This window comes from Chrysemys picta, chromosome 12 (genome assembly GCF_011386835.1).
Source record: "Chrysemys picta bellii isolate R12L10 chromosome 12, ASM1138683v2, whole genome shotgun sequence".
Classification (NCBI taxonomy): domain Eukaryota; kingdom Metazoa; phylum Chordata; order Testudines; family Emydidae; genus Chrysemys; species Chrysemys picta.
The window spans coordinates 56,994,937-57,019,882 of record NC_088802.1 but is presented as its reverse complement, the minus strand read 5'-3'; the positions used below and the strand labels follow the sequence as shown (position 1 = coordinate 57,019,882).

Genomic DNA, 24,946 nt, shown 5'->3' with positions numbered 1-24,946 from the left:
GTGTAAGTATAGTCATGGCCTTAGTTTGGGCTGGCAAATCCTCCCTCCAAGTGCACAGCAGTCACCTGCGATAGACAGGTGCCCACCCCTCTTAGCAGCAGTCAGCTGAGTAGATGGGAGTCCAAGCTTCCATGCTGTTCAGACTCCCACTAGGGAGGAGAATCCACCCCAACCTGAATATCACCCTGCAAGAAAAATACCCCTTCCCTCAGCTCCTGTGGGCCACATCCATTCACCTGTAAATAATTAACCATGGCTTAGTTTGAGATTGTCTGAGTTGCAGTGAAAGGTCAAACCACTGCATTAGCACAGGACACCCCTCCCCCTCCATACCGAAGGCACCTGGGAAGATACCATTGGAAGGAGGGGGACAGGAAAAAGAGTAAATACATGGAGTGAAAATATCAATGACCACAGGCCAGCAACAGGCCTGTTCGGTGGCACAGAGCCACATGGGCTGGCGCACGGGTGCACTCCACGCCTAGGCAGCTCTGCTGGCTGGCGTGCACAGTCTGGTGAGTGGTTTCGGGGAGGACTGGTCTTTACACATCACTGGTTGACAGACTTTCCCCCACACACACCTTTTTAATAGATTCAGAGTTCATTACGGTGTTGGTACAAATGTCAGCCCCTCCCCCGAACACACCCCGCTGGCGCAGGGCCATCCTAACCGAGCAAACCCCACTGCAGAAAAGCAGGGCAGATCTCAGCCCCTTGGAAATGCACAGGAACCCTGCGACAGTCAGTGGACAGGTGCCCCACACGGGCAGGAGGTACATTAGTCCCTCAGCCATGAGAGTGGGCCATCTACTCCAGAACCACGGTCCCTCCTGCTGCCTCCAGTGCTGCTTTGATCTTCTCTGCTTCCTCTTTGGAGACATGGGCCTTGATTTCCTGTGGAAGTGACTCTACCAGTTTCTTTGCCTGCCAGAGAGAGAGAGAGTCAGAAACTAGCTGTTTTCACTAACTAGATTAATAGATTTTAAAGCCATAGGGGACCATTAGCATCACCTATGTCCTATATAACCCAGGCCAGAGAACCACCCCGAATAATCTCTGGATCAAGCCCATCACTTCTGTTTGAAGCACAGCATCTCTTTCAGAAAGTCTTTCAGTCTTGGTTTAAGCATTTCAAGCAATAGCGAATCCATTAACCATTGGAACAGCTTACCTAGGGATGTTATCCCCACCTTGTTTTTAGTCTGAATTTGCCTACCTTCGTTTTCCAGCCATTGGATGTTGTTCTGCCTTTTTCTGCTAGACAGGAGAGCTGACTGCAACCAGACATCTCTGCCACTTATAGGTACCTGACTGCGATCGAGTCATTGCTACACCTTCTCTTGGTGAAACCAAATACACTGGGCCTCTTTAGTCTTTCACTCTAAGGCAAGTTTTTCAGACCTCAGATCAGACTTGTATCTCTTTTCCAAACCCTTTCCAATTTGCAAACAATCTTTTTGAAGTGTGGACACCCAAAAATGGACACAGTATCCCAGTAATGGAATCACTAAAGCTGTTTACAGAGGTAATGCCACCTCCTTGCTCCTGATTGATATTCTCCACTTAATACATCCAAGAGTTCATCCTCTACTAGTAATGAATTGGGAGCTCAAGTCCAACTGATTTTCTACCATGATTCTTAAGCTCTTTTCAAAGTTACCAGTTTCCATGACATGGTCCCCCATCTTATAATCATAATGTGCACTTTGATCCTAGATGTATGACCCTGGATTAGGCGGTGTAACAACGCATGTGATGACTATGAAGCTGAATTTTAATAATGTATTAATAGTGTATGATGAGCTGGTTATTGGGGTGGTATTTTCCTGTATGACTATATTGGGTTAGAGACAAGGTAGGTAAGGCACTATCTTTTATTGGACCAACTTCTGTTGGTGGAAAGTACAAGTTCTGAGCTACACAGAGCTCTTCTTTAGGTCTGTGGAAGGAGGCAGAGTGGCTTGGTTTAAGTATTTCTACAGGCAGGAAAGAGGACATGGCCCAGGACAGTCACCAAAACAATTGGTTCAAATGAATCTTGCTTGATCTCCTGCTGAGCCTACAGAATAGGTGTTGCCAGAAGGGCCAAAGTCCATCAACAAGACAAAGGACTCCCACAGGTTTACTAAGAGCACGCCCTTAGGGGAGCAGGGGAAGCTGGATACAAGAACTAGTAGGAGGGGGAAGAGAAAAGGAGAGAGGTCAGAAGAAGCCATGGCTACATTCAGACCTTACAGTGGCACAGCTGTACCACTACAGCTGCGCTGCTGGAAGGTCTCCCATGTAGCTGCTCTATGCTAGTGGGAGAAGCTCTCCCGCCGGCACAATCAAACCACCCCCAACAAGTGGCGGTAGCTGTGTTGGGGAGAGAGCGTCTCCTGCCAACCTAGCGCTGTCCACACTGGCACTTTCGTTGATGAAAAGTATGTCAGTCAGGGATAGTTTTTTCCCACACCCTGACCGACAGAAGTGCTAGTGTAGACATAGCCAGATACGTCACCACTATGGGATGGCAGGATTTTAGGTAAGATACACGTATGTGTAGGCTAGCTGCTGTTCTTAAAACACTTTTTTCTAATGTTTTGCTCCTACTGCTTCTTTCCCAATCAGAACAGAAATATTTGTTATATATTTCTACCTTTTCTATGTCCTGATAGTTATTACCACCCTTGCCTCATATTGAGCCTAGACCACAGATACTAAAGATGGCCTGCAGAACAGAAAGCATCTCTGCTCCTAACTGTGTGAGAAACCCAGAATGAGACAACAGTCTCCTCTGAGAGGACAGAGTGCCCTGCCACAGACACGTGTATGCAGGGAAGCAGGCCAGGACTGGAATTTCAGCTTACAAAGAGGCTGGTGAATGAGAGGGATACATCCCTGAGTAACTCTGAATTAAGAAAACTCCTTGGAGAGAAGCCATTGCTGGACTGAATCCAGCTGCAATGAGAAGCCCTAGCTAGTCCAGAGAGCCCTGCAGGGGATCTTAGGATAAATTGTGGCATTGCCTGCTGGGGAGAGTGCACCTGGGTACAATGTGTGGTGATGCCAATTTACTGCATCCACAGGCATTGGTGACTGAAAACATCTTGAAAATAACAAGGTTATTCAGGAAGTCCACACTGCTGTTGCACCAGAAGGCCAGTGTCAAGTAGAGGAAGAGGAAGTGAACTTCTATTTTATTCGGTTTGTCAACGTGGATGAACACCTGTATGAAGTGGATGGACGCATGCAATTCCCTGTAAATCATGGAGAAAGTTCAGATGATTTGCTATTGAAGGGTTCTGCCAAGATCTGCAGACAGTTCACAGAACGTGAGAGAGGAGAAGTTCGCTTTTCTGCTGTGGCTCTCTGCAAGCCTGCCTGAGATGCCGAAGAGGGTGTTGAAGGAAGACAATCTAATCGCACATCAGTAAATGCAGTCTCTAAATCTTTCATTGCTTCAGTGCTTGTTAAATGCCGCTGGTTGGGCCAATTTAAACAGATCTGCGGAACTATTTCCACCTCCAGGACACACAAGCAACATCAGAAGAGTTTAAGATAAATAAGCTCCGACTCGAATATGAACTGTTCTGACAACTCTGTCTTTGGACTCTTAGGCCCTGACTTTTCACATGTTCAGTAAAAAATGCTTTACATGGCTTGTTTAACCTGTGCCGGCAAGTTAAGCTGTTTGATTGGGATTTCCTGTACTTAATAGGATAAATAAACTCCTCTGCTGTTAAAGGGGAAAAAAAAAAAAAGGTCTTCCTCCCATGGCCCCTCCTCTCTTGCAGATTCCATGTGGGACTCAGCCGCTCTCACATGGTTAGGGTTAGGTTTTTGCTGCCCCCATCTGGTGAGAATGTGCATTATTGCCTCTAGAAACCAACCACCCAGAAGTCCTGGGAAGGAGGGACACTTGTTTTGAAGGTATCAATAGAGACAAGTGGGTGCAGACACTTTGGCCACATCTACACTACAGCCCAGATCTATGCCGAGCTCGAGCCACTGGCGGATCTAATGAAGACCCATCAAATCAACAGCAGATCACTCTCCAGTCGATCCCTATACTCTACCCTCAACGAGAAGAGTAAGGGAAGTTGACTGGAAAGTTTCTCCCATTGATCTCCTACAGTAATTCGACCTAAGGTACGTAGCTGGGGTTGCGTAGCGTAGGTCGACTTATCATGGTAGTGTGGACATAGCCTTCCTGTTGGGTGGCCTCTGCTCAGTCCCCATGCACTTGGGACACCGCTGTGCACTGGAAAGGGAGCCCAAGGACATGGAAGAATCCAAGCTGCTATTCTGAAGTACAGCCAATGTCTCTGTTTTAAAAAGCACTTTTGAAAATAGTTTGGGCAGAGGCTCAGAGCTTTCAGCACAGCCCCAGGGAGATGCTGCTCAAGCAGTGACCAAGATCATACAGGCAGAGGTAAGTGCTCACCTGGACAAGGTTCAGCCCCTGCATGCAGTTCTTCACTTCCTTGATCAGTTTTACTTTTTCCACAGCATTCACCTCAGTCAGCTTGACAGTGAAATGTTTTTTTTCCTGCTTCTTGGGTGCCTCTTCTTCTTCTGCTACCTGGAACCAACACAAGCTAGTGAGGCCGAGTATAGCAGCATTCAGGACCCTTCCGCCCTGCCACACACAGGATGTGACAAACAGCCCCTTCTGGCCAACTGGGGAACTCACCTCACTGCAAACCTGCAGAGGGGCACAGCACTCGCACAGAGAAAGATGCTCCAAGATTGATAGGCAGCTATATAAACTTCTACCAACACTCCAGTTCCTTGTCTAGAATCACCACAGGTATAAAGACCCCTAGGAGAACCTGGAGTAGGTCTGTTTAGCTCAGAACCAACCTTCAGAATCACAGGTGGGGCATTTTTGGACTCACTAGAACTAAATTTGCCAAAGTACAAGGTTAAACCAATGCCCATCTTCCTAGACAGTGCTTCCCTTCCCCTGGCATTTGTCCAGGGGCAAGGAGGAGGACCCTAGCAGAGCACCTGGGAGTTACCTGAGTGGCTGACTGCATTGCAGGTGGTGGCATCATTCCACCCATCGGCATCAGCCCCATGTCCTGGATCTTCAATGTCTTCTGCAGAAGGCAACAAAGTGTAATCAACAGCACTTCAAGCCTGTCCTGTGTTCCCAGCAAGAAGAGGGACCACCATAGAACACCCCAGCCATAGACAAAGGGCAGAGGAACAGCTCCATTCTGTGCCCTGACAATCAACCACCCCAGTATCCTGCCTTCCCCCCACGCCTTGGGAGCCCCAACTTAGTACAGCCCAGGCCATCTACCCTACCCAACTATACGAAGTGGGGCACTTTCCAGAGGTTACATGTGGGGAGGTGGGATCACATGCCCTCCCCCCAATTTCTGCCAGGGTTTGCTAGCTGGGCCTCCTTCCTGTGCAGCAGCTCCTGGAGCTGGCCAGCTGCAGCCACAGGGAGAGGCAGCAGCAAACAGCTGGGAGCTCCGTGGAGGAGCTGGTGGGGGAAGAGGAGAGACTTGCGGGGGGCAGGGGAGAGAGAGGTGACCCCCCCCGCCGGTACCCGTCACGAGCCCCTGACAGGGAGAGGCAGAGCCTGCCCAAGTCCTGCCCACCTTCAGCAACTCATTGAGGTCCGAGATCTCCAGCAGTGTCAAGCCAGCGATGTCCTGCACCAGCTGCCGGATCTTGGGCGGATAGTCCTTCGGGGCGTTATCCAAGGGGGCGCTGGCCAGGGCTTCGGCCCTTCGGGGGCAGCCGGTCCTCAGCATCCTCCCAGCGCAGACTCCCGGCAGCGGCTGCCTGTCGATGGAAAGAGAGGCCCGGTCAGGCTCTAGCCAGGCCCGGAGGTGCCCCGCGCACAGCCCCGCGCAGCCCCCCGCCCCCCCCGGGAACGGGCCGTGCCGGGCTCGCAGCCCGAGCCGCGCGAGCGGGGCGGCGGGACCCGCAGGGGACGGGCCCGGGATTGCCCCAGGGCCGCGCGCGGGGACCGGCCGCTCGGGGCTCCCGCGGGGACGGGGCGGCCCCGGTACCGGAGCAGCAGGCGGGCGGCGGCCCGGAGCCCCCTCAGGCAGGGCCCCCCCACGGGGCGGGCGGCGGGCAGCATGGCGGCGCCGGCACGGAGCACGCTGGGTCCCGGCAGCAGGAAGGAGACGCCCGGCCTCGGAGGCGGGCTGCAGCAGGCGAAGGACGCGGTGGCGGCGCTCTGCTCCCCAGTCTCTATGGTCGCCGGGGCGCTCTAGCCCTGCCCAGGCCATGTCACTGGCAAAGGGTGACAGTCTAGCCTCCGCCTCCCACGTCTCTATGGCTCAGGCAGGTCACCCGCCAGCGGGCGCTAAATCCTCCGAGCCCAGCATGCACCGCTTCCGCAACAAGGGCAACTTGGCCTTTGGGAGGCGCAGAGAGGGGCGGGGCCTGTGCGAGGGGCGGGGCCAGGACGCCTGGGTTCCATGCCCTGCTGTGTGACCTGGGGCTCTGTGGGGAATGAGGCCCAGGCAGGCGTGGGGTGCGGGCCCTGCCCTCGGGCTCGGGGCTGTGCCTGGGGTCACGCTGCCTTGGGCAGCATTCCCAGCCGCCTGGCCGGGGCCGAAGAGACACGCTGAGGCCCTGAACCGTGGCTGTATTCTAGGGCCTCGACACCCTGCCGGCCTCCCGTGGCTGGAGGAACCACACGGGCCTTTCCCCCGTTTGTCCGCCCCACCTAAGCGTCTCTCCCGGGGACAAGCGTCACTCAGTAATCTTCTTTGCCTTAATAAATCTAGGCTGGGCCATCTGTGAGGAGAGCCAGCCCTGTCAGGCAGGAGCAGAAATCCAGGCAGCACCATTCTAGTGGCAGCCTCAAGCCCTGTGGTCAGTGGCAGAAGATGCTGGTGTCTCCCATGGCAGAGAGGAATAAGGAGCTGATCCTGGAGGTACTGGCTGACTACGTGGATAATACAAGCCAAGCCTTTGGGCTGGAGCTGGCCTCTGGGACTGGGCAACATGTGGTGCATTTTGCCCAAGCCCTGCCTAATGTCACCTGGCAGCCTTCAGAAATCAGCCCGTCTGCCCATGAGAGGTACGTCTTGTGTCTGGTCCTTCCAGGAGCCCTGGGCAGAGGCAGGGACAGCACCCACAGCATGAAAGCTGCTCGTGTCCCCATCCTGGCTGCTGACAGCTTCCCACGGGGAAGGATTTGGGGAGTTGAGGATTTCACTCCCATGGTGGTGGGGCTGCTTACAGCTCCAATCACGGACACAGTGGGGAGTCTGTAATGAGGAGCAGAAAGTGCCCTGACCTGCTGTTCCCACAGCATTGCCAGCTCCCTTCCCCAGCCCACAGGAGGGGTAGGCCCCAGCTCTCAAACACTGCCACTTCAGGCAGTGACAACAGGAGTCTGTCAGTGTTCAGCAGGGGATTGTGCTCACTTTGCCTTTGGAAATTGCGCAAACCCTGCCAAGTCCTTCTAGGCTGTTCAGGCTTAGGCTAATCAGAACATATAACACCTGCATCGGGGAGGGGGAGGGGAACATGCCATCTTGCAGTGACTCCCACCCCCATGGGCTTGTAACAGCTTTCATTGGGATGACACTTATAGTGGCCCCAGCACAGGACAAATTCCAAGGGCAAGGAGACACAGCTGTAGAGCTGGGGGGCTTAGGCTGCATGGCCCACCTCACTTGCAATTCTCCTGCAGCCCTATCCCTCCTCTTGCACTCCCTTAGAGGCAGCTGCCATGCTGGGTACGTCTTGGTCCAGGCATCAGTGCTTACAGCACAACAGGGAGAGAGATGGTGTTTGCCCATGATCTGGGTGAGAGCAGCCAGATGCATCCCCTACAAGGCCTCACTTCCTGCCTGTTCTGGCTTTTAATGGAGGGGGAAGGGTCTAGCTCAGGGGTCGGCAACCTTTCAGAAGTGCTGTGCTGAGTCTTCATTTATTCACTCTAATTTAAGGTTTCGCGTGCCAGTCATACATTTTAATGTTTTTAGAAGGTCTTTTTCTATAAGTCTATAATATAGAACCAAACTATTGTTGTATGTGAAGTAAATAAGGTTTTTAAAATGTTTAAGAAGCTTCATTTAAAATTAAATTAAAATGCAGAACCCCCCGGCCCGGTGGCCAGGACCAGGCAGCGTGAGTGCCACTGAAAATCAGCTTGCGTGCCGCCTTTGGCACACGTGCCATAGGTTGCCTACCCCTGGTCTAGCTGAATGCACCTCTTCCCCCCCTGGAGTCGGCAAGACAGCCACTGCCTGCGCTGCAGGGTGATGCTGGCAGTACTGTGGCCCTGGCAGTAGCTAAATGGATCCCAGCCTGGCACCTCAGGGCAGCTCCTGCAGCATCCCCCATTATGAGAGCAGGCAGCAGCCTCTGTCTGGGTGCAGTGCAGCACCACCAGGCAGACACCAGCAGCCTCTCCCGGTTTACCTGTCTCTCTTCCTCCAGCATCTCTGCCTACATCAGAGCCACCAAGGTGCAGAACGTGAAGAAGCCACTGGCCATTGACGTTTCTCAGCCCTGGGACCAGTGGGCAGGCTTGAGCCAGGGCTGCTGCAATGTCATCGTCATCATCAACCTGCTGCACTTCCTTGCCCAAGGCCTGGAGGTGTGCATGTGTGGACAAACTGAGCCCTGCAGGGAACATGGGGGCGCCACAACAAGCAACCCTTGTGAGAAAGACATCCTTCCTCCCACTGGCGGAAGGAGCCTGTGGCCCTTTCAGGCCTGCACCCCGCACCGCCCCAAGGGATTATTGCTCGGGAGGAGCAGGGCTGGCACCTTGTCCTGCTCCTACTGGGATATGGGGCAGGCCCTGGCCTGGGCTCACCCTCCCCCCCTCCCAGTGCCCACCTGGATGACATCCTGCCTTTGCGTTGCAGGTACTCTTCCAGGGTGTGGGCCAGCTGCTGAAGCCCGGGGGAGTTTGCCTGATCTACGGGGTAAGTATGAAGAATAGAATCTCAACCAACAACCTCTGCCCCCTCCCACCTCCCCGCCGAAGCAGCAGGAGGATATTAGGTCTTCCCAGGAATCTGAAGCCCAAGGCCCCTTTGTGAACCACCAGAGCGGTCTTGGGCCCCCTGCACGGTCTCCAGGAGCCTGTGTTTCCCCCCCCCCCCCCCACAGGACAGGCTGTGCAATCTGCTGAGCAAAATACGGGGATGCGGGTCCCCAGAGCTCTGCCCAGCTCCTCCAGCGAGGGGGCAGGCACCGGCTGCTACTGTCTTAGCTCACAGCGTATTACATCTTACCCCTCCTGTGGCCCTGCCTGCTGGACCTAGCAATGCCATGTCCAGACCCCATGGGAGAGGCTTGAAATCAAATAAAGCCTAGGGGTTAAACACCCATCAGCTTCTGCCACCACCTCCTCAGGGCACAGAAGTGGGACTGGGAAGGGCAAGGAGTGACTCTGACTGCACTTTGTGCCCACAGCCCTTTGCCATCAATGGGATCATCAGCCCTGAGTGCAACGTGGAGCTGGAGGAGAAGCTCCAGGAGAGGTGAGGTGTGCCCCAGGGGCTGAATTCTTCCCAGGGGCTCCAGCAATTCTGGTAGTTAGGGGCTGGCTTGCCCTGTGGAAGCCCTGAAGGGGCCAAATCTGCATCCAGCCCACAGGCGATGGGCTCTAGACTGGACACATCACAGCCTGTTCCCGGGTGCAACTGTCTCCCCCACCTGGGAGAGCACAAGTCACCTGTGGCAGCTTCCCCAGGACAGGCTCCCACTTACAGGCACAGGCTGTGCTCTGCGGGAGGCTCTTCCCCAGGCAGCATCTGGGGCGGGCTGGAGCTCATCACCGGGCAGCAGCTGGGGATGAGCCCAGCCCCACCCCTTGGAAAGTCCAGGGCAGCTATATCCACCCCAGAGCCCGGCACGCTGCTCTGTGCCTCTCCAGCCTTCTGTTGTTTTTTTGACTGGCAGGAATCCAGCCTGGGGGCTGCGGGATGTGGAGGAGCTGCGGCAGCTGGCCACCCCCAACGCACTGCGCCTCGAGCGCATGGTAAGGTTCAGTGTGGTGTGGGAAACAGGCAGGTTTCAAGGCTTTGGGCTAAGCTGCAGGGAGCCTAGAAGCTACTGAATGTTAGTTGCTATGAAAATGAGGGGCTGGCAGCATGAGCAGGCAATGGCAAACTTTCTCCAGCCACAGCGCTGCAGCGGCCCCCAGGCCCCACACCCAGCCCACTGCACTTTAGCCCCCCTCCACACACACAGCTCTACTCCAGCCCCGCAGCTCACGCCTGGAGGCCTTGGTCACTGCTCTAAAGCCCTTTAGAAGCTGGTTGTTCTGCACCTTAATGCCTGTTTTCCTCATTGCCAGCTGGAAATGCCAGAATACACCAAATGCCTGATTTTTCGGAGGAGGGAGCTGGAGATGGCGTAGGCCCAGCTGGGCTGCAGGATGTTTGAGCATGGCTGCCTGAAGCCCATGGGATACGGACACCCAAGAATAAATGCTTTTAAATTAATCCGTCTCTGCCGTGGGCTGAGAGTAGCTGCTCCCTGGGGCCTGCACTGAGGCCAGCGGCCTAGGAGTGGTGAGCAGTGCATCCAAGCCCCTGCAGAGCGAGAGTCCCAGGCTAGGATCCTCCTTCCCTTCAGGCTGACCCTGTCTGCTCTTTGCTTGGCACCGAGGGCATCAACAGTGGAGCACGTTACAGCCCTGCTTCACTGCCGGCCAGCAAGCCTTCCACCAAACCCCTCTGCAATGGCCCTGCTCTCGCAGGAACAGCAGCACCAGGGCCCGCTTAGGCCCTAGGGCAGAGCCAGCACCAGGCCCAGAGCAACAGCTCTTTAAATACATTTTATTGTCACTGTTTCCATTCCGGCTACTCCACCACTACGTATGAGAGATGAGTGTTCAGAAAGCAGGGAGGGCCCAGGCTCCCAAGGAGGGGTGGAGGATATGGGCATAGGGCATGCGGCAGGGCCAGGCTCCCATGGAGGGACACGGGATCAGGGTTGTGGTGAGGGGCTCAGCTCCTCCTGGGGCAGAAGAGCCAGCCATGGTGCACGCTGCAGAGAGGGATAGTGACAGAGGCTGTGCTCTGTGCACAGGGGCAGCTCTGCTCAGAGCTCCTTGCCCCATTTGTTCTAGGGTCAGGACAGCAGCAAGCTTAGGGCATGTTTAAGTCTCTCGCCTGCTGCAGAGCAGGGAAGGGAGTCCCTGGCCTGTGCCATTAGTGCTCACGTTCCTGGAGCTCTTCTCAGGGCTGACTCTCAGTCACCATCCTGCCCACACAGCCCTGGGGGGAAGCCCAGCAGCCAGGCTGCAGCCTCTGCCTTGCGGAAGTCTCTTCCTGAAGGGCCAAGCGCCCACTCGTTCTTCACCTGTTGGTGGGGGTGGGGAGGTTCACAACTTCCAGCAACCATGACACATTTCAGCCAGGTGAGGACAGGGCAGGGAAAAAGCCTCAGGGAGCCAGAGCAGCAGGGAGGTCCCTGCCAGGCCAGGAGGGTGCATGCCAGCTGGTGGGGCCCCAGGGTCCCACCCCACCTTGAGCAGGGCCGTTCCACAGGGAAGGGGGTGGGGAAGAGACAGAAATGGCTAGTTAAGTACATAAGTGACTCCTGCAGACAATAGTGTTACACTGGGCAGCCCCCCTCGCCGAGATCAGTCGAATGAGATGAGCTGGGCCTCGCCACTGCCCTGGGCCTGCTGTACCTGCGACGGGGCCTGCTGAGGCTGCTGCTGCTGGGGGGGCCCTGCAGGGGGGGGCATCTGGAACAGACAAACTCTTTGTTAAGAGGCAGTTCTTGCTTGGCACCCCACTCCCCCAAACCTTACCCAGAGGGCTGCTGGAGGTGGCACAGGGCTGCAGCTGGTCACTCCCACCCATGCCCAACCCCCAGGTGAATACACCTGGATCTGGAGGTCTCAGCGCCCTACGTGGGGGAGGCAGGGCCACAGCCAAGGCTCCTGGCGATAAGGGTGCTGGGGGGGGGGGGTATCAGGGCAGTTGGTGACCAACCGCCTGGGGAGGGAGCTGAAGTGAGGGTGACGAGGAGACACTGGGTTCGTGCAGGGCTGGCAGACTCACCTGCTGATACATGGGCTGCTGTCCCGAGAGGTAAGTCTGCTGGGGTGGCAGGCTGCTCAGAGCCGGCTCCTGCCCAGGAAGGGTCGACATGAGGCCCTAGAGCGGGGGCAGGGGAGAGCAATCAGACCAGCCGCCAGACCTCTGCCCCTTACCGAGGGGGCAAAGGCCGCCGAGCTCCCAGCCAGGCCCAGTGGGCTCACGCTGCCAGGGACCTGGGGTCCAGAACAGCAACAGTGAAGGGCCAGGGTAGGTCTCCTACACGGGTAAAGGGGATACAGAAAATGCAGCCCTATCACCCTTCCCCCAGCAGGGGCCCCCTTTACCCTCACTCCCTGGCTGGTGAGCAGTCTCCACAGCAACCAACACCCATCCCCAAGCCAGGTTGCAAGAGGGCACCGAGCCGTTCACCCTTGGGGGGTGCTCACCTGCATGTTGTAGGGCTGGTACCCCATGGAGACAGACTGGCTCCCCATGTAGCCCATGGTGCCAGACTGGGGGGCCTGCGAGATGGCAGGGATGCTCTGTGACTGGGAGCCGGCGTTCTATGGGGAAGAGCACAGGGTGAGCCTGGGGCACTCCAAGCAGCCACACAGCTCTCCCCCAACACCCTCAGGGTCCAGGGAGCAGCTGGCTCCACCCATCCCACAGGGGACACCAGGGGAGACCCAGCAATCTGGGACCGATCCCCACCCCCACTGTGCAGCAGGGGATCCCAAGGGCCTGGGAGGGGACATCCTGTGCCACCCGCTGCAGATTTACCACGAGTCCGACACACTGCGGGCAAGGGGGACCCAGCGCTCTGCTCACTTGCCTGGTAGCCCTGCGTCGGAGTCGGCTGATACGAGGAGTAGGCTGGGTTGGTGGTGGGAACCACCTGCCCTTGCGGCGCTGCCTGCCCGCCTCCTGCTCCTGCCTGGTACACGTAGGCATTCACCATGTTGGGATCTGGAGCAGAGAGGGCACAGTGAGGGGATGCTGCTGCATTCCAGCCCTGCCTACCTCTGCTTGGCCCAGGCTCTCACCTGCCCCTGCCACAGGCATCGGTGCATAGGGACCAGCGCTGCCGGGAGCTGGCTGGTTCATGTACACACTGTGCATGGGAGAGCCCTCCACCGAGCCTGCGGGGCTGAAGGTGCCTGGGAAGCTGGTGGGACCGGATGGCTGGTAGATCACCCCTCCTGCTGCTGGCATGGCCTGGAGCTGCAAAAAGGAGAGGGCGTGAAGGAAGGGGAGAGTTCTGGGGTGAGTGCTCATGGGAGGGCTCCCTGGCATGGCCGCTGTACCTGGGCATAGGGCAGAGAGAAAGCTGGCATCTGGGCTCTCATCTGGATGGTCTGCTTTTGCTGCTCCAGGCGCATCTGCCTCTCCTTTTCCTGCTCCTGCAGCCGCTGGATGGCCAACTGCCGCTGCATCTCCAGGTACTCCTGCAGGGAGCGGCACCACCACACACATCAGGAGCCTGGCCATGCAGCTCAGACACCAAGGCCAGCCCCAGAGACTCCACCCGCTCCACAGACTAGTGCTGCCTCCAGCCCCCCAACAGCAGCCCAGCCCAGCCCAGGGCACAAGCTGGAACAGCTGCCAGGGCCACCAGCAAGCCCTGGGAATGGCCCTGGCACGACACCTGCCCTCTATGAGGCACCTGGAAAAGGCTTCCCTGTCTCACCTGCTTCTTCTGTCTCATGATCTCCAACTTCTGTGCCAACTGGATTTGGCGCTGGCGCTCTGCCTCCTCGGCCGCCCGGCGCAGCTTCTCGCGGTGCTCGTCCCGCAGAGCATTCAGGGCTCCGCGAGCATCCCGGATCTGCGCCAGCTTGTCCTGCAGGCCCTCATAGTACACTGGGGAGAGAAACGCAGCATCAGGCTCCTGCAGGGCAAGGCAGCATCCAGGCCTGCTATCTGCTGAGCTCACCCAGCCCTGAGCACTAGCTGCCTCCAGATAGAGCAGGTGGCCCCCAGCCAGCCCTGAGATGGGGTACGCCCCTCCACAGAGACCCCCCAGGCCGTCTCCGCACAGTCCCAGAGAGCTGCTCCCAAGCCATTGGCAGGGAGCAGTCGTGTCCTGCCCCGGGGAATGGAGCCGAAGCCACCTACGCCTGCGCTCATCCAGCTGGTTGAGCAACTCCAGCAGCTGGGGATGCATGTTGTTGATGGACTGGAAGAGGGAGAGCACGGCTGAGTCGTTGGTGATGCTGCGGCCCCGCATGTGGTTGCTCTTCATACGGTTGACGAAGGTGGTGACGGCATTCTGCAGAGCCTTCAGGAACTGCTCGTGGTTCTCCTCGGACTCCCCATTCTGGTACTGCTGCTGGAGACACAGGGCAGCACAGTGAGCCCCTGAGCCCCAGGCTCTCGGGAGTGGGGATCCACAACCCACACCGAGACCGGAGCCGGACTTGTGCTTTACCACCGGGGCGAGGCTGGTGTCAGGCAATTCCCAGGGAGCACTGATTCAAACCGACCCCGCCAGACCTCAGAGAGATGGGTGTGAGACCGGGCCCCTATCTTACCTCCACGACACCGAGAGGGATGGGATGAGCTTCCCCAGGCTGGGCAGCTGGCTCGGAGAGCGACAGTGGAGCAGACGGAGTGGGGCTCTTGCGAACCTCCTCCTGCTTCTTCTCCCAGTAGTTACGGTTCAGGTACCGAGCCAGCTGCCGGGAAAAGCAGAGGTAGAAGATCAGCGCCAAAGCCTGACTGGGAACCAGCCTACGCTGTGCGCCAGAAGGGCCTGTGTCCTTACCTCGGGGTCGATGTCCTCAGCCAGCGGAGCAGAGGAGTTCTGGGGAGAAAGAGAGAGAGGAGGGGGGACGTCAGATCTTAGAGACACATGGGGACTCCGCAGCCCACTACACAACTCACTGCTATGACAGGTACCCTGCCCAGACTTGTGCATATCCTGCCAGCCAGTGCCAGGCAACAGCAGGAGTGCAGAACTGGGAGGGACAGCGGGCACTTTTCTTCCTTCGGCCAGGTGGTGGTTCGCTTCCTGTCCATGCGACAGAGGAACAGCGCGCCCAGTGTTTAGAGCAGGGTCTCCTGGGCGCCCCCAGCACAGCAGTGTTTTCAGGAAGGGGCTGAACAGCGCCATGTTCTCACGGCTTTAGTTCCCGCCGAACAAGGCTTTACCCCGGTGACCTGGCAAAGAGATCTGGGGCTGGGGGCGCTGATCCAACAGGGCGGCTGAGCACTTACCACAGGGGAGGAGTAGAGGGTGCTGACTGGAGGTGCGGACGAGGTGACAGGCGTGGGCTCAGCCTTCGGGTACACGGAGTAGGTCGTTTTCTGTCTCTGCAGAGGGAAGTACAAGATCAGCCCTGAGAACTGTCCAGCTCAACAACACGAGACGAGCCTGTCTTGGAGGGTGAGGCACCTTGCACAGGCCAGGCCCGGCCACTGCACATTCACTAGCCATTGGGAGGCACAAGCTGCTAGTGTCTACATGGGGCCTGCCCCGCTAACAACTGCCAGGCCCTGCCCCATAGGCAGGATCAGCACCAGCCCTCACTATCCTGGTGAAAGAGACCCTCAGTCCAGATCCATGGGAGGGGTTAGACCTGCAGCGCAGCACAGCACCCCCCTCAACCCACTATGCACCAGGGAAGGGCTCCGTCCAGCCCAGGGCTGGGGACCTGCTGGTGCAAAGCCCACAGCAGTAACCTGCCAGAGGCTTGGGGAGCATCCAGTCAGTGCTCCCTCACGCAGCCCTAGAGCTGGGTACAAACCATCCTCTCCTTCTCCTCGGCCTCCGACTGCGAGAGGGCGATGGCCAGCTGGAGCTCCTCCTCCTCCTGGAGGGCCGTCTCATCACGCTTCGGGGGCAGCTGCAGATGGAGAGGGGGCTGCTCAGTGGGACAGTGAGCAGGAGGAGAAGGGAACCGCTGGGGCTACCCCTGCCTGCAGCCCAGCTCGCCCCTGGCAGGCAGGACAGCCACTTACCTGGGACTGCTGAGAAAGGGGGCTGGTCAGGTACTCGGGTGGCAGCTCAGTGGTGGCAGCAGTTTTGCCCTCAGCTTTCCTACAATCAGATAGAGGTGACAGTAGAGACCAGGGCCTACAGGCAGCATTCCTGAGCCCTGCCTGGCCCCATGCTGCCCCAGCCCCAGCGAGGGCCATGGCCCTACTCCACCCCAGCCCCAACCAGGAGCACAGCTCCCAGCTAGCAGTCAGTGGATGGGGGCAATGGAGGCAGCAGAGCCAGGCCTTGGCGTCACCTGTACACTCCCATCGTTGAGTGGCATCTCCTGAATCCCTCCGGTCTCCAAAGGGGCAGCTCTCCTGCCAGGCTGCCCAGCCCCTGGGGACCCGACTCAGAAAGGCTCCAGTACACAGGGCTGAGGTGACCCTTCCTTGCTCCAGAAGGCCAGCCCCATGCCCACCGCCGGCCCCCGCCACTCCAACCCAAGTGCGGTGTGCAGAACCCCCTGGAGATACTGACTTGTTGAGGTGCTCATAGCAGGGCTCACACACCCGCACCTCCTTCTCAATGCCAAACTTGGGGATGGTGGAGTACTTGGAGGAGCACTTTCCACAGAAGATCTGCCCACAGGCCCGGCAGTGATGCTGCAAAGAGAGGGACGAGGTCATGCCCCTCCATGCCCATTGCACAGGGTGCTTGCTGGCCCCCTTCCCCTAAAGCTCAGCTTCCCAGCCAAGCCCACACTGCGGGACAAGGGAGGAGGAGACCAAGGCCCCAGCAGTGTCATGCAGGGAAGGGAACTAAAGAGGAATAAGCAGCAGCACCCACCTTGCGGGTCACGACCCCAAACTGCACTCGACATCGGTGACACTCTTCAGCATCCACCCAGTCAGGAGCCTGCCACAGAGCACAGAAACCTGCGTAAGGAAAGGACCAGGGCCCAGCACCCAGAGCCCTGACGCTGGCTCCAGAGGGCCTCTCGGGCTGCCACCCTGGAGCTCCCACTGGCTAGCCCAAGCCAGGCCATTCCCTGGAGTGGGGAGACCCCTGCAGCAGGAGGCCCTCTCCCGTGCAAGTCTGCTCCGGCAGCCACTGGCCACAGAAGTGAGTCACGGTCGGATGCCCCTGTGCTGAGCCAGTGACGCCCTAGCGTGCTGGGCAGACTGTGCTGCTGGAGGATCCCTTGGCAAGCCACAGGACTGGGAGGCTGCCCTCATGTGGGATTACTGATCCCTACGTGCTCGGTATTGGCTCCCTGCAGGGGCAGGTCCAGAGGAGAGGGGATTCTGCACTTCCTTTCCTGAACTCTCTCCCCCGCCCCAGGGCTGGCTGCGCTCCAGTGAGGTGTATAGAATCCAGGCAGTTGTACAACACACGGAAGGCGCTTTGGGATTCTGGGATTTAATGTTGTTTGACCACCAGTTGAAGGGTCGGATAGAAATGACAGCAGCAGCCCTCTCTGTAATGCCAGAGCTCCTCTCCACCGCTCTGACTGGGGAGCTCACCCTTTCTGCAGCAAACATGGCATCGCTCTCCTTGAATTCTGGGAACACATGACCTGCAGGAAGAGTGGAACAACATCTCATTGTAAAGTGGGATCCCACCAGACTGGAGGCAGTGGTGCCTAGTGCTCAGAGCTGGGGACAGAGGCAGGGCTCCTGGGTTCTAGTCCCTGCTTTGCCATCTGTGCAGGAGTTCTAAGCAATCACTTAACTTCAGCCACATCACCTGCCTCACAGGGGAGCTGGGAGAGCAAGTGTCCGTACATCGGTGATCAGATCCTAGGGCATCCCTCTGCTCCCAGGTCTGGCTCAAGTCTACTCCGAATGCAGAGCACAACCCCGGCTACACACACTCAGACTAGGCAACTGGGGCCCTATGGTAAAACATATGTTGGAAGCCTGAGATCAGGGTGAGAAATGCGGCATTTCCTGCCACGATGGGACTCCCGCAGATTCACAGCCACTCATCCCAGGCAGAATCAGTGGCGTTAATGCCCAAAATCACAGGCACTGCCTTCCAATGCACCCAGCACTTTGGGGAAATCCAGACACACATCCAAGTTCTCAGCTGCCCACCCCAGGAACGGAGCCATTCCCAGGAGGATGTGCAAGTTTCCTAGGAGAACATTCCAGCTCTGGCTTCCAGGGACTTCTGCCAAACCACATCATTCCTAGTGGGCTGCAGGGCCAGGGTGAAGCAGCCATCTGGTGGAGGCCGCTCTGCAACAGGAACTGGATTCAAGTCACCCCAACAGGTCCATCAGGTAGCAGGGAGGCCACTGTGTGTAAACCCGTCTGTACCAGCCCTTCTCCCACACCTGGCTGGCACTGCTGCCTGCTCCCTGCCCTCCCATGGCTCATCCTCTGTGCTTGGCTGTCAGCGCAATGGGAGACTCACCTGCCCCTTTTCCCCCACTGAGTCCTTACCTTCCACCTTCATGATCTGGTAGGTGTCCTGCACCACCTTGTACTTGGGCTCGTTGCGGAAGGCGTGAGCCCAGGCCTGGATCAGGTACAAGATCTTATTGCGAACGTTCACTTCCACTTGTCTCTGCACAGAGGGGAAAGCATGGGCTGTGGTGGGGGCTCTTTGTGATACTCACCCTCCGCTGTGTCCTGGTGAGACATGCATACCGTGGAGTGAGGGGCCAACACGAAACAGGCCAGCAAGGCGCTGCTTGCAGTGAGAGCAGGAGACTGGGGAGGACTCGCCCCATTCACATAAGGCACCGACCAATGGAAGAGCACTTTAATAAAGGCAAATGCAGTGGCCCACTTAGCCCCCTCCCCTAACAGGAGGGCTGAACGCCACCCAAGAAAAGAACATGGGACTAAAATCCTTTGGACCAAGGTGTTCCCCAGGGCTCCTTCTCCAAAGCATCTTGATTGCACCCCACTTGCCCCCAAGGGCCTTTCCTAGTTGCTCCCCTTTTATGCAGGCCAGGCTAATTTCTCGGGGTATCCAAGCGTCCTCGATTCACTCCCACCAGCAGGAACCGTCACCATGCAGTCACAGCAATTCATGAGAATGACTAATCACGTCTCATTAGTCACAACCTGCCTCAGCTCTGGGTCCCGGCATACCTCAGCTCACAGACACTAACTCCAGTTCACAACCCCACCCCGTCAGGAACACACTAAACATACCCCAGGCAACAGGAGGAATTCCTGACCTTCAACAGGCAGGAGGGCTTGAGCAGCTCCGGAAGCTGCAAGCAGCTCCGCACAGCCTGTTTCAGTCTGAACCAGCTTCCAAGAGGGCCCTGCCATCAGCTGATCATGTCATCACCAAATCACATGACTGGCTGCTCTGGAAATTCCCTCAGCAAGCAGAGACACAGATTCCAAGCACTCTCAAGCTTCACATTCAATTGAGGGCGAGCTCAGTACAGGTTTGTAGAGACATCTGCAGCTCCAAACTCAGACAGACCTGAGAGGAGCCTGCACCACAAAGAGAGTGACGACAGAACCCCCACAGCCAAGGGGCCACCCAAATTACTTCAGCAGCAGTCAGGGATTCAGAAGAGTGAAAGTCTCTAAAGAAATGAGCAAGAATGCACCTCGGTCATTTAGGGAGCTCTGAGCACAGCTCACATAAGAACCTGAGCAGAATCAGAGACTGTTGATCTGATCCTATATTTGGGAAGCTCAATACCTACCCCAAAGCCCCTCTGAGCGGTCCATGAGCCTACATTCAGTATGGTGTCAGCCACTAGAGCGGCAGTGACTGTGACATAACAGATGTTTTACATTAGCAACCCACGGAGCCCAGGGTACACAATGAGTGCCTGGCCAGACAGAAAGCACCCTTGAGGAGAGGCTGCCCCAGGGCTCAAATGGACCGACTCAGAGCCCCTCGTTTGCACAGGTCTGGGGAACCCCAAGCGTATAAGCACACGCCCTCCCGCCCCAGCATAGACAGTATGCTCAAGCCGCACTGAACTCTAGGATACCAGGGCTGCCCGAAAGCCAGCCCCTGCCACCTGACTTAGTGGCTGCCATTGTAAATCAAGAGAAGCCAGACTCAAGGCAGCAGGTACTAGGTCAGGCCAGAGCAAGCTGAACTAGGCCAGAGTCTTCCCCGGAAGAGGACAGTAGGAGAAGAGACCCCTTGACAGAATTAGCAACACTCAGACAGGAGCTGCTCGACATGGCCAGGCACCTGCCTTGGATAGCAGCCAGTGGTAGATGCTACAGAGGAAGGAGTAAAATCCCTTTACTGAACTCAGCTGTGTACTCCTGTCCCACTGTGTGCCTTGGAGATGGGGAGGAGAACATCTTCCTGTCTCCACCCCAGCTGGAGAGGCGCTTGTGCCCCGGAACATGAGAATCAAGAGCCCATGTAAGCATCATCCCACCGGTGTCACTGAACTTGTTGTTCTCATTCATACCAGCATCTAAGCTTAGTTCTAAATCTTGCTCGGCTATTGGCTTGACATCGACATCCTACAGCAGCTTGTCCCATAGATTAGTTACGCACTCAGAGTAAAGGGATTTCTTTATACATTTTAAACTTTCCATCTCATCTTGGGTTATGGGAAGAAAGCCCACATCCCCCTCCAGCACCTCTTCCTACCAGCCCCCCCACCTTGTGTGTCCACCCCCACAGATGGGTATTTTCACTCGCCTTCGCTGGCTCTGACTAAACCAAGCCCAATACCAAGGTGAGGACTTGCCATCAAATGACCCCCAAAGAGCCCCCAATGTGCTGCAGTGTTAGCCATCATTCCTTCCACAGCCTGACAGCAGCTTTGCTCTCATGATACTCCCTCCCCAGCAGCTGGTTCCTGGAGCTGCCCATGATGCTTCATGAGAAATTCCAAGTAACACAGACCCTGTGGTTCACCTGAGCAGTCCAGCTCACTCCTTCTGACAGGAATTTCTACACAGGGGCTCCCCACTCTGCTTCTCCCATGTCCTCCTGCTGCCCCATTTCCAAATCCCCAAGGGCCTCTGTGTTAACAGTGACCTAGAAAGATGCTGCATTTACAGTTTCAGCACCTCCACCTTTCTCCCCCAACCCCATCCAAAGGGAAACAAGTGAGCAAGGTGCTTCTACCTTGAATAGTTCCTTCAGCTCCTCCATAGTCTGTTTATTGGCCACCTCATCATGGACTGTCTGGCCACAATTCTTGACCACAGACTCCATGACCTGCAAGGAAAAAGAACTAGATTAGATTAATACCCACAGTCCCCTACAGAGCCCAGGACCAGCAGCATGAGAGCAGAGTCGCAACGTGGACTGCGCCTGGCTGCAGGGCACTGTAACCTGCACACAAGCCAGGAGGCACCACCTAACCCAGAGCACTTCGTGCCAACTTCAGTCAGAGAAACATCTGCTACTTCCAAAAGCCCGGCAGCATCTTGAACTGGGGGTCTTGACTTTTTGGTAATAGTAGGGTCACACTTTAATATAGAGATATAACAAGAAACACACCCCTAAACTTACTGGTGGCCTTTGCCTCCCTGCCATTTAGGATCCCATAATGTCCCAACTGCAATTAAAGCAACCACCTGCTTGGTAGAGCAACAGCATACCAGGATTTCATGTCTTTTTTTAGAGGTTTAACTCAGTATGGCAGCTGGAAATAAAGAAACAAGGTCAGCAGATCACAGGCCATGGGTTGAGGCCCTCCAAGCTACAGCATCAGAGGAGGGTGAACTCTGCACAACTGTCAGCTGCACTCCTGGGGGGACAGTTTGCATAGACTTCATTCCTCAGAGAAAAGTCTGTGGAAGAGCAAGTGTCCACCTGGGCTACGTGTTACTAGAGGCCTGGAGAGACTTCACTTTGCTGGGTTGGCTTCAGGTTACCTCTAGTGCGTAGAGAGCCACATGGGGGTTCTTGTCATTGACTTTCTTCTTGATAGCACCGACTGCATATTTAGCTCTGGAAAAAGAGAGAGAGCACACACACTTTTCAGGCAGATGAGAACCTGCAGGAAGAGTCCAGCTGCCACTTAATAGTCCACTAACCCCATCCTTGCAATGGGAAAGAACACAATTTATGGCATGGGCAACTCCAGAGGCCAAGCAGAAAAAGAGGAAGACCAGTGATGTTCAAGGCCCATTTTCTCTCAGGATCCCAGGTATAACATGAGCTGCAGCTTCCCCAGTCAGAAACGTTATCTCAAGATGCTGAATTGCATTGTCACCTGTACCACATAAATTAACAGCCTGGGTGGACCCGTGGGCTCACCCAGGGTGCCTAGTCCTGTGTTCTTAGCCTTCACGCAGTGAGCAGGGCAGAAAAGGATATCAATGCTTAGAGCATGTCAGGAAGTGATATGGCACTTACTGAGTGTCTCCCTGACGAATCATATCACAGATCTGCAGGATGGATTCCCAGTCTGTCTCCAGCAGAAGCTGACTGGTAGCTTTATCTGCAAGGAATTGAAATATCCATTAGCTAGTTTGGAACTGGCCTGCCTCTGTTTCACCCTCTCAGTTATATTCACAAAGGAGATCTCACTCGGATGAGAAGTGACTCCCCGTCATTCATTCAGACCCCAAGACGCTCAGTAACTGCACAGATTCTTCGCAATCCCTGGTATTTTTGTGCTGCTAATCAGGACTGGCTCCTCCCAAGTCCCTTGAGGTTTCAAGGTGCCTCAGGTTTCAAAACCCATATAGCAAAACAAAGGTTGTTCTTAAACATCCACTCAGTGTGAAGGCACTGTGGGTGAGTACAGGGTTTTTATGGTGCTCCCTCACCAAAATTAACCTGTTCCTCTGAAAATGTAAGGACTCAATTCCCAAACTTGTTACACTTCAGTCTGCAGTAAGTTTTTAGGAACAAGTTATGACCCCCCAGCTCGGCCTATGAAGCTGCAGAAAGAGGTTCCTAGGCACTGCTAGCATAACTCAGGATTTATATTTTCTGTACCTATCTAGGTTTCTATGCGGCAGTCTTACCATCCTGTCACTGCAGCTGTCCAAGCTGATGTCCATAACCCACTAACAAACTTGGGCCTCCCCACACTCTCAATCTTTCAGTCATAGTTATTATTTTCAGGTTTGTCAAAGGAATGATTTAGACACCACACCAAGACTCTGCTCATCCCACAAAAGCTACACCCATTTTTCTAGTTAACAATATTTTATGCTTCCTGGGTGCGTCACACTCCCTGACACAGTTCTGAACCTTCCGGCCCACTCTGCTACCAGGCTGTTAGTCACGTAGCAGAACCTGATCTTTAGCAAGGTGGGTTTTCCATGGTAAGGGAAAAGCACCCGGGCTAAAAGGGAGAACAAAGGGGGCAGAAACCAGAGGTCCCATTCTGCCATGAGCACCAGGAGCCACCTCCCAGCACTGTATTGGAATAACCATATACCTGCTCACAGGCAGTGTGGGAGTCAGGTGTCAGGCTTGGTTGTGGGGCAGAATGGTGAGATTCACAAAGGCAGCCCACACTGATGCATTGGCTGGAGACATCTGTTATGAAGAGCAGTGAAATAATTGATGTTGATCTTTAAATCACTGTTACAGGGCTTCAAGTGAAAAAGTGATTCCATAAGAACAGCCGTATTGGGTCAGACCAAAGGTCCATCCAGCCCAGTGTCCTGTCTACCGACAGTGGCCAATGCCAGGTGCCCCAGAGGGAGTGAACCTAACAGGCAATGATCAAGTGATCTCTCTCCTGCCATTCATCTCCACCCTCTGATAAACAGAGGCTAGGGAGACCCTTCCTTACCCATCCTGGCTAATAGCCTTAATGGACTTAACCTCCATGAATTTATCCAGTTCTCTTTTAAACCCTGTTATAGTCCTAGCCTTCACAACCTCCTCAGGCAAGGAGTTCCACAGGTTGACTGTGCGCTGTGTGAAGAAGAATTTCCTTTTATTTGTTTTAAACCTGCTATTAATTTCATTTGGTGGCCCCTAGTTCTTAAATGATGAGAACAAGTAAATAACTTTTCCTTATTCACTTTCTCCACATCACTCATGATTTTATATACCTCTATCATCTCCCCCCTTAGTCTCTTCTTTTCCAAGCTGAAAAGTCCTAAACTCTTTAATCTCTCCTCATATGGGACCTGTTCCAAACCCTTAATCATTTTTAGTTGCCCTTCTCTGAACCTTTTCTAATGCGAGTATATCTTTTTTGAGATGAGACGACCACATCTGTACGCAGTATTCAAGATGTGAGCATACCATGGATGTATATAAGGGCAATAAGATATTCTCTGTCTTATTCTCTATCCCCTTTTTAATAATTCCTAACATCCTGTTTGCTTTTTTGACTGCCGCTGCACACTGCGTGGACATCTTCAGAGAACGATCCATGCCCTTGATTCGTTGTAGCTAACTTAGCCCCCATCATATTGTATGTATAGTTGGGGTTATTTTTTCCAATGTGCTTTACTTTACATGTATCCACATGACATTTCATTTGCCATTAGTTCGGTGAGATCTTTTTGAAGTTCTTCCCAGTTTGCTTTGGTCTAGCGGTCCCTGTGCAGAGGGCTCTCCCGAGTGCTGGAGGACGATGGGTGAGGAGAAGAAGCCGGTACAGAGTTACCCTCACCTTGGTCGGGCTCAGGCTAGAGAGCAGGGCCCCCGGGGTAGGTGCTGGGCCCCGCTCCCAGGGAGAGCCCAGGCCCAGGCCCCGGCCCCCGAGATGGAGCAGGGGATCCTCAGGCCGGGCTACTGTCGGTCACGCCCAGCTCAGCCCCGCAGGCTGCAGCCCGGCTGCCGGAGGCTCGCGGCCCCAGGCGGACTCGCTGGCCCTGGGCCCCAGACTCCGGACCAGCCCCCGGGCCGCACCGACCCTGCCGGGGCGGGGGCGAGGGTCAAAGGTCAAGTGCCCAGCGCCCGACTCGCGCGCGCCCCGGGACCCCCGGTACCTAGGAGCCGCTCGAAGGTGCCGCCGCCTCTGCCCATGGTGCCCCTGAAACCCGCCGACCCGGCTCCGCTCGGCCTCAGCTCGCCACAGGCCGCACTTCCGCTTCCGCCTTCCGCTAGGGCGGGGCTTCCTCTGAACGGGTCGTGGTTGGATACCGGGAGATCAGAGAGACAGGAC

At 55.8% G+C, this 24,946-nt stretch overlaps 3 protein-coding genes across 19 annotated transcripts; 1 reads left to right on the top strand and 2 right to left on the bottom strand.

Moving 5' to 3' along the window:
* Window positions 1-565: 565 nt before the first annotated feature.
* On the bottom strand, window positions 566-6,216 carry MRPL12 (mitochondrial ribosomal protein L12). Its single transcript, XM_005283052.4, has 5 exons — window positions 6,015-6,216; window positions 5,598-5,784; window positions 5,004-5,084; window positions 4,427-4,564; window positions 566-924 (listed from the first exon to the last, which is right to left on the bottom strand). The coding sequence occupies exons 1-5, from the start codon at window positions 6,086-6,088 to the stop codon at window positions 808-810; spliced, it is 597 nt and encodes a 198-aa protein (XP_005283109.1). The 5' UTR covers window positions 6,089-6,216; the 3' UTR covers window positions 566-807.
* On the top strand, window positions 5,674-10,430 carry LOC101933926 (methyltransferase-like 26 B). 6 transcript variants are annotated; one of them, XM_024104715.3, is made up of 7 exons: window positions 5,674-5,807; window positions 6,744-7,039; window positions 8,410-8,569; window positions 8,844-8,903; window positions 9,397-9,464; window positions 9,886-9,964; window positions 10,283-10,430. In XM_024104715.3, exons 2-7 carry the CDS (start codon window positions 6,846-6,848, stop codon window positions 10,343-10,345), a joined length of 624 nt encoding a protein of 207 aa, XP_023960483.1. In that variant the 5' UTR covers window positions 5,674-5,807; window positions 6,744-6,845; the 3' UTR covers window positions 10,346-10,430. The 6 variants fall into 6 exon arrangements, with proteins under 6 accessions (XP_023960483.1, XP_065419003.1, XP_065419004.1 ...); XM_065562929.1 differs by lacking the exon at window positions 5,674-5,807 and adding an exon at window positions 6,294-6,476; XM_065562931.1 differs by lacking the exon at window positions 10,283-10,430 and having other exon boundaries at window positions 9,886-10,271.
* A 322-nt stretch (window positions 10,431-10,752) lies between these two features.
* On the bottom strand, window positions 10,753-24,929 carry HGS (hepatocyte growth factor-regulated tyrosine kinase substrate). Of its 12 annotated transcripts, none has more exons than XM_005283054.4 (21): window positions 24,771-24,928; window positions 22,222-22,306; window positions 21,738-21,813; window positions 20,983-21,075; window positions 18,351-18,474; window positions 17,427-17,479; window positions 16,750-16,818; window positions 16,441-16,565; window positions 15,942-16,020; window positions 15,728-15,826; window positions 15,198-15,293; window positions 14,746-14,784; window positions 14,513-14,656; window positions 14,097-14,310; window positions 13,669-13,841; window positions 13,286-13,426; window positions 13,025-13,202; window positions 12,814-12,947; window positions 12,428-12,544; window positions 12,003-12,098; window positions 10,753-11,683 (listed from the first exon to the last, which is right to left on the bottom strand). In XM_005283054.4, the coding sequence occupies exons 1-21, from the start codon at window positions 24,805-24,807 to the stop codon at window positions 11,576-11,578; spliced, it is 2,280 nt and encodes a 759-aa protein (XP_005283111.2). In that variant the 5' UTR covers window positions 24,808-24,928; the 3' UTR covers window positions 10,753-11,575. The 12 variants fall into 12 exon arrangements, with proteins under 12 accessions (XP_005283111.2, XP_005283112.2, XP_065418974.1 ...); XM_005283055.4 differs by having other exon boundaries at window positions 14,097-14,307; XM_065562902.1 differs by lacking the exon at window positions 12,814-12,947 and having other exon boundaries at window positions 13,002-13,202.
* Window positions 24,930-24,946: the final 17 nt, after the last annotated feature.

Coding starts and splice junctions, on each gene's coding strand:
- LOC101933926 (XM_065562928.1), top strand. CDS start 6,432: ATGCCCTGCTGTGTGACCTGGGGCTCTGTGGGGAATGAGGCCCAG. Junction 7,040..8,409: donor AGCCCGTCTGCCCATGAGAG/GTACGTCTTGTG, acceptor CTCTTCCTCCAG/CATCTCTGCCTACATCAGAG. Junction 8,904..9,396: donor GAGTTTGCCTGATCTACGGG/GTAAGTATGAAG, acceptor TTGTGCCCACAG/CCCTTTGCCATCAATGGGAT.
- HGS (XM_005283054.4), bottom strand. CDS start 24,807: ATGGGCAGAGGCGGCGGCACCTTCGAGCGGCTCCTAG. Junction 14,311..14,512: donor TCCCTCTCGGTGTCGTGGAG/GTAAGATAGGGG, acceptor CTGTGTCTCCAG/CAGCAGTACCAGAATGGGGA. Junction 13,203..13,285: donor TCTCTCTGCCCTATGCCCAG/GTACAGCGGCCA, acceptor TCCTTTTTGCAG/CTCCAGGCCATGCCAGCAGC.
- MRPL12 (XM_005283052.4), bottom strand. CDS start 6,088: ATGCTGCCCGCCGCCCGCCCCGTGGGGGGGCCCTGCCTGAGGGGGCTC. Junction 4,565..5,003: donor CAATGCAGTCAGCCACTCAG/GTAACTCCCAGG, acceptor TGTTGGTTCCAG/GTAGCAGAAGAAGAAGAGGC. Junction 925..4,426: donor AGGGGCTGAACCTTGTCCAG/GTGAGCACTTAC, acceptor TCTCTCTGGCAG/GCAAAGAAACTGGTAGAGTC.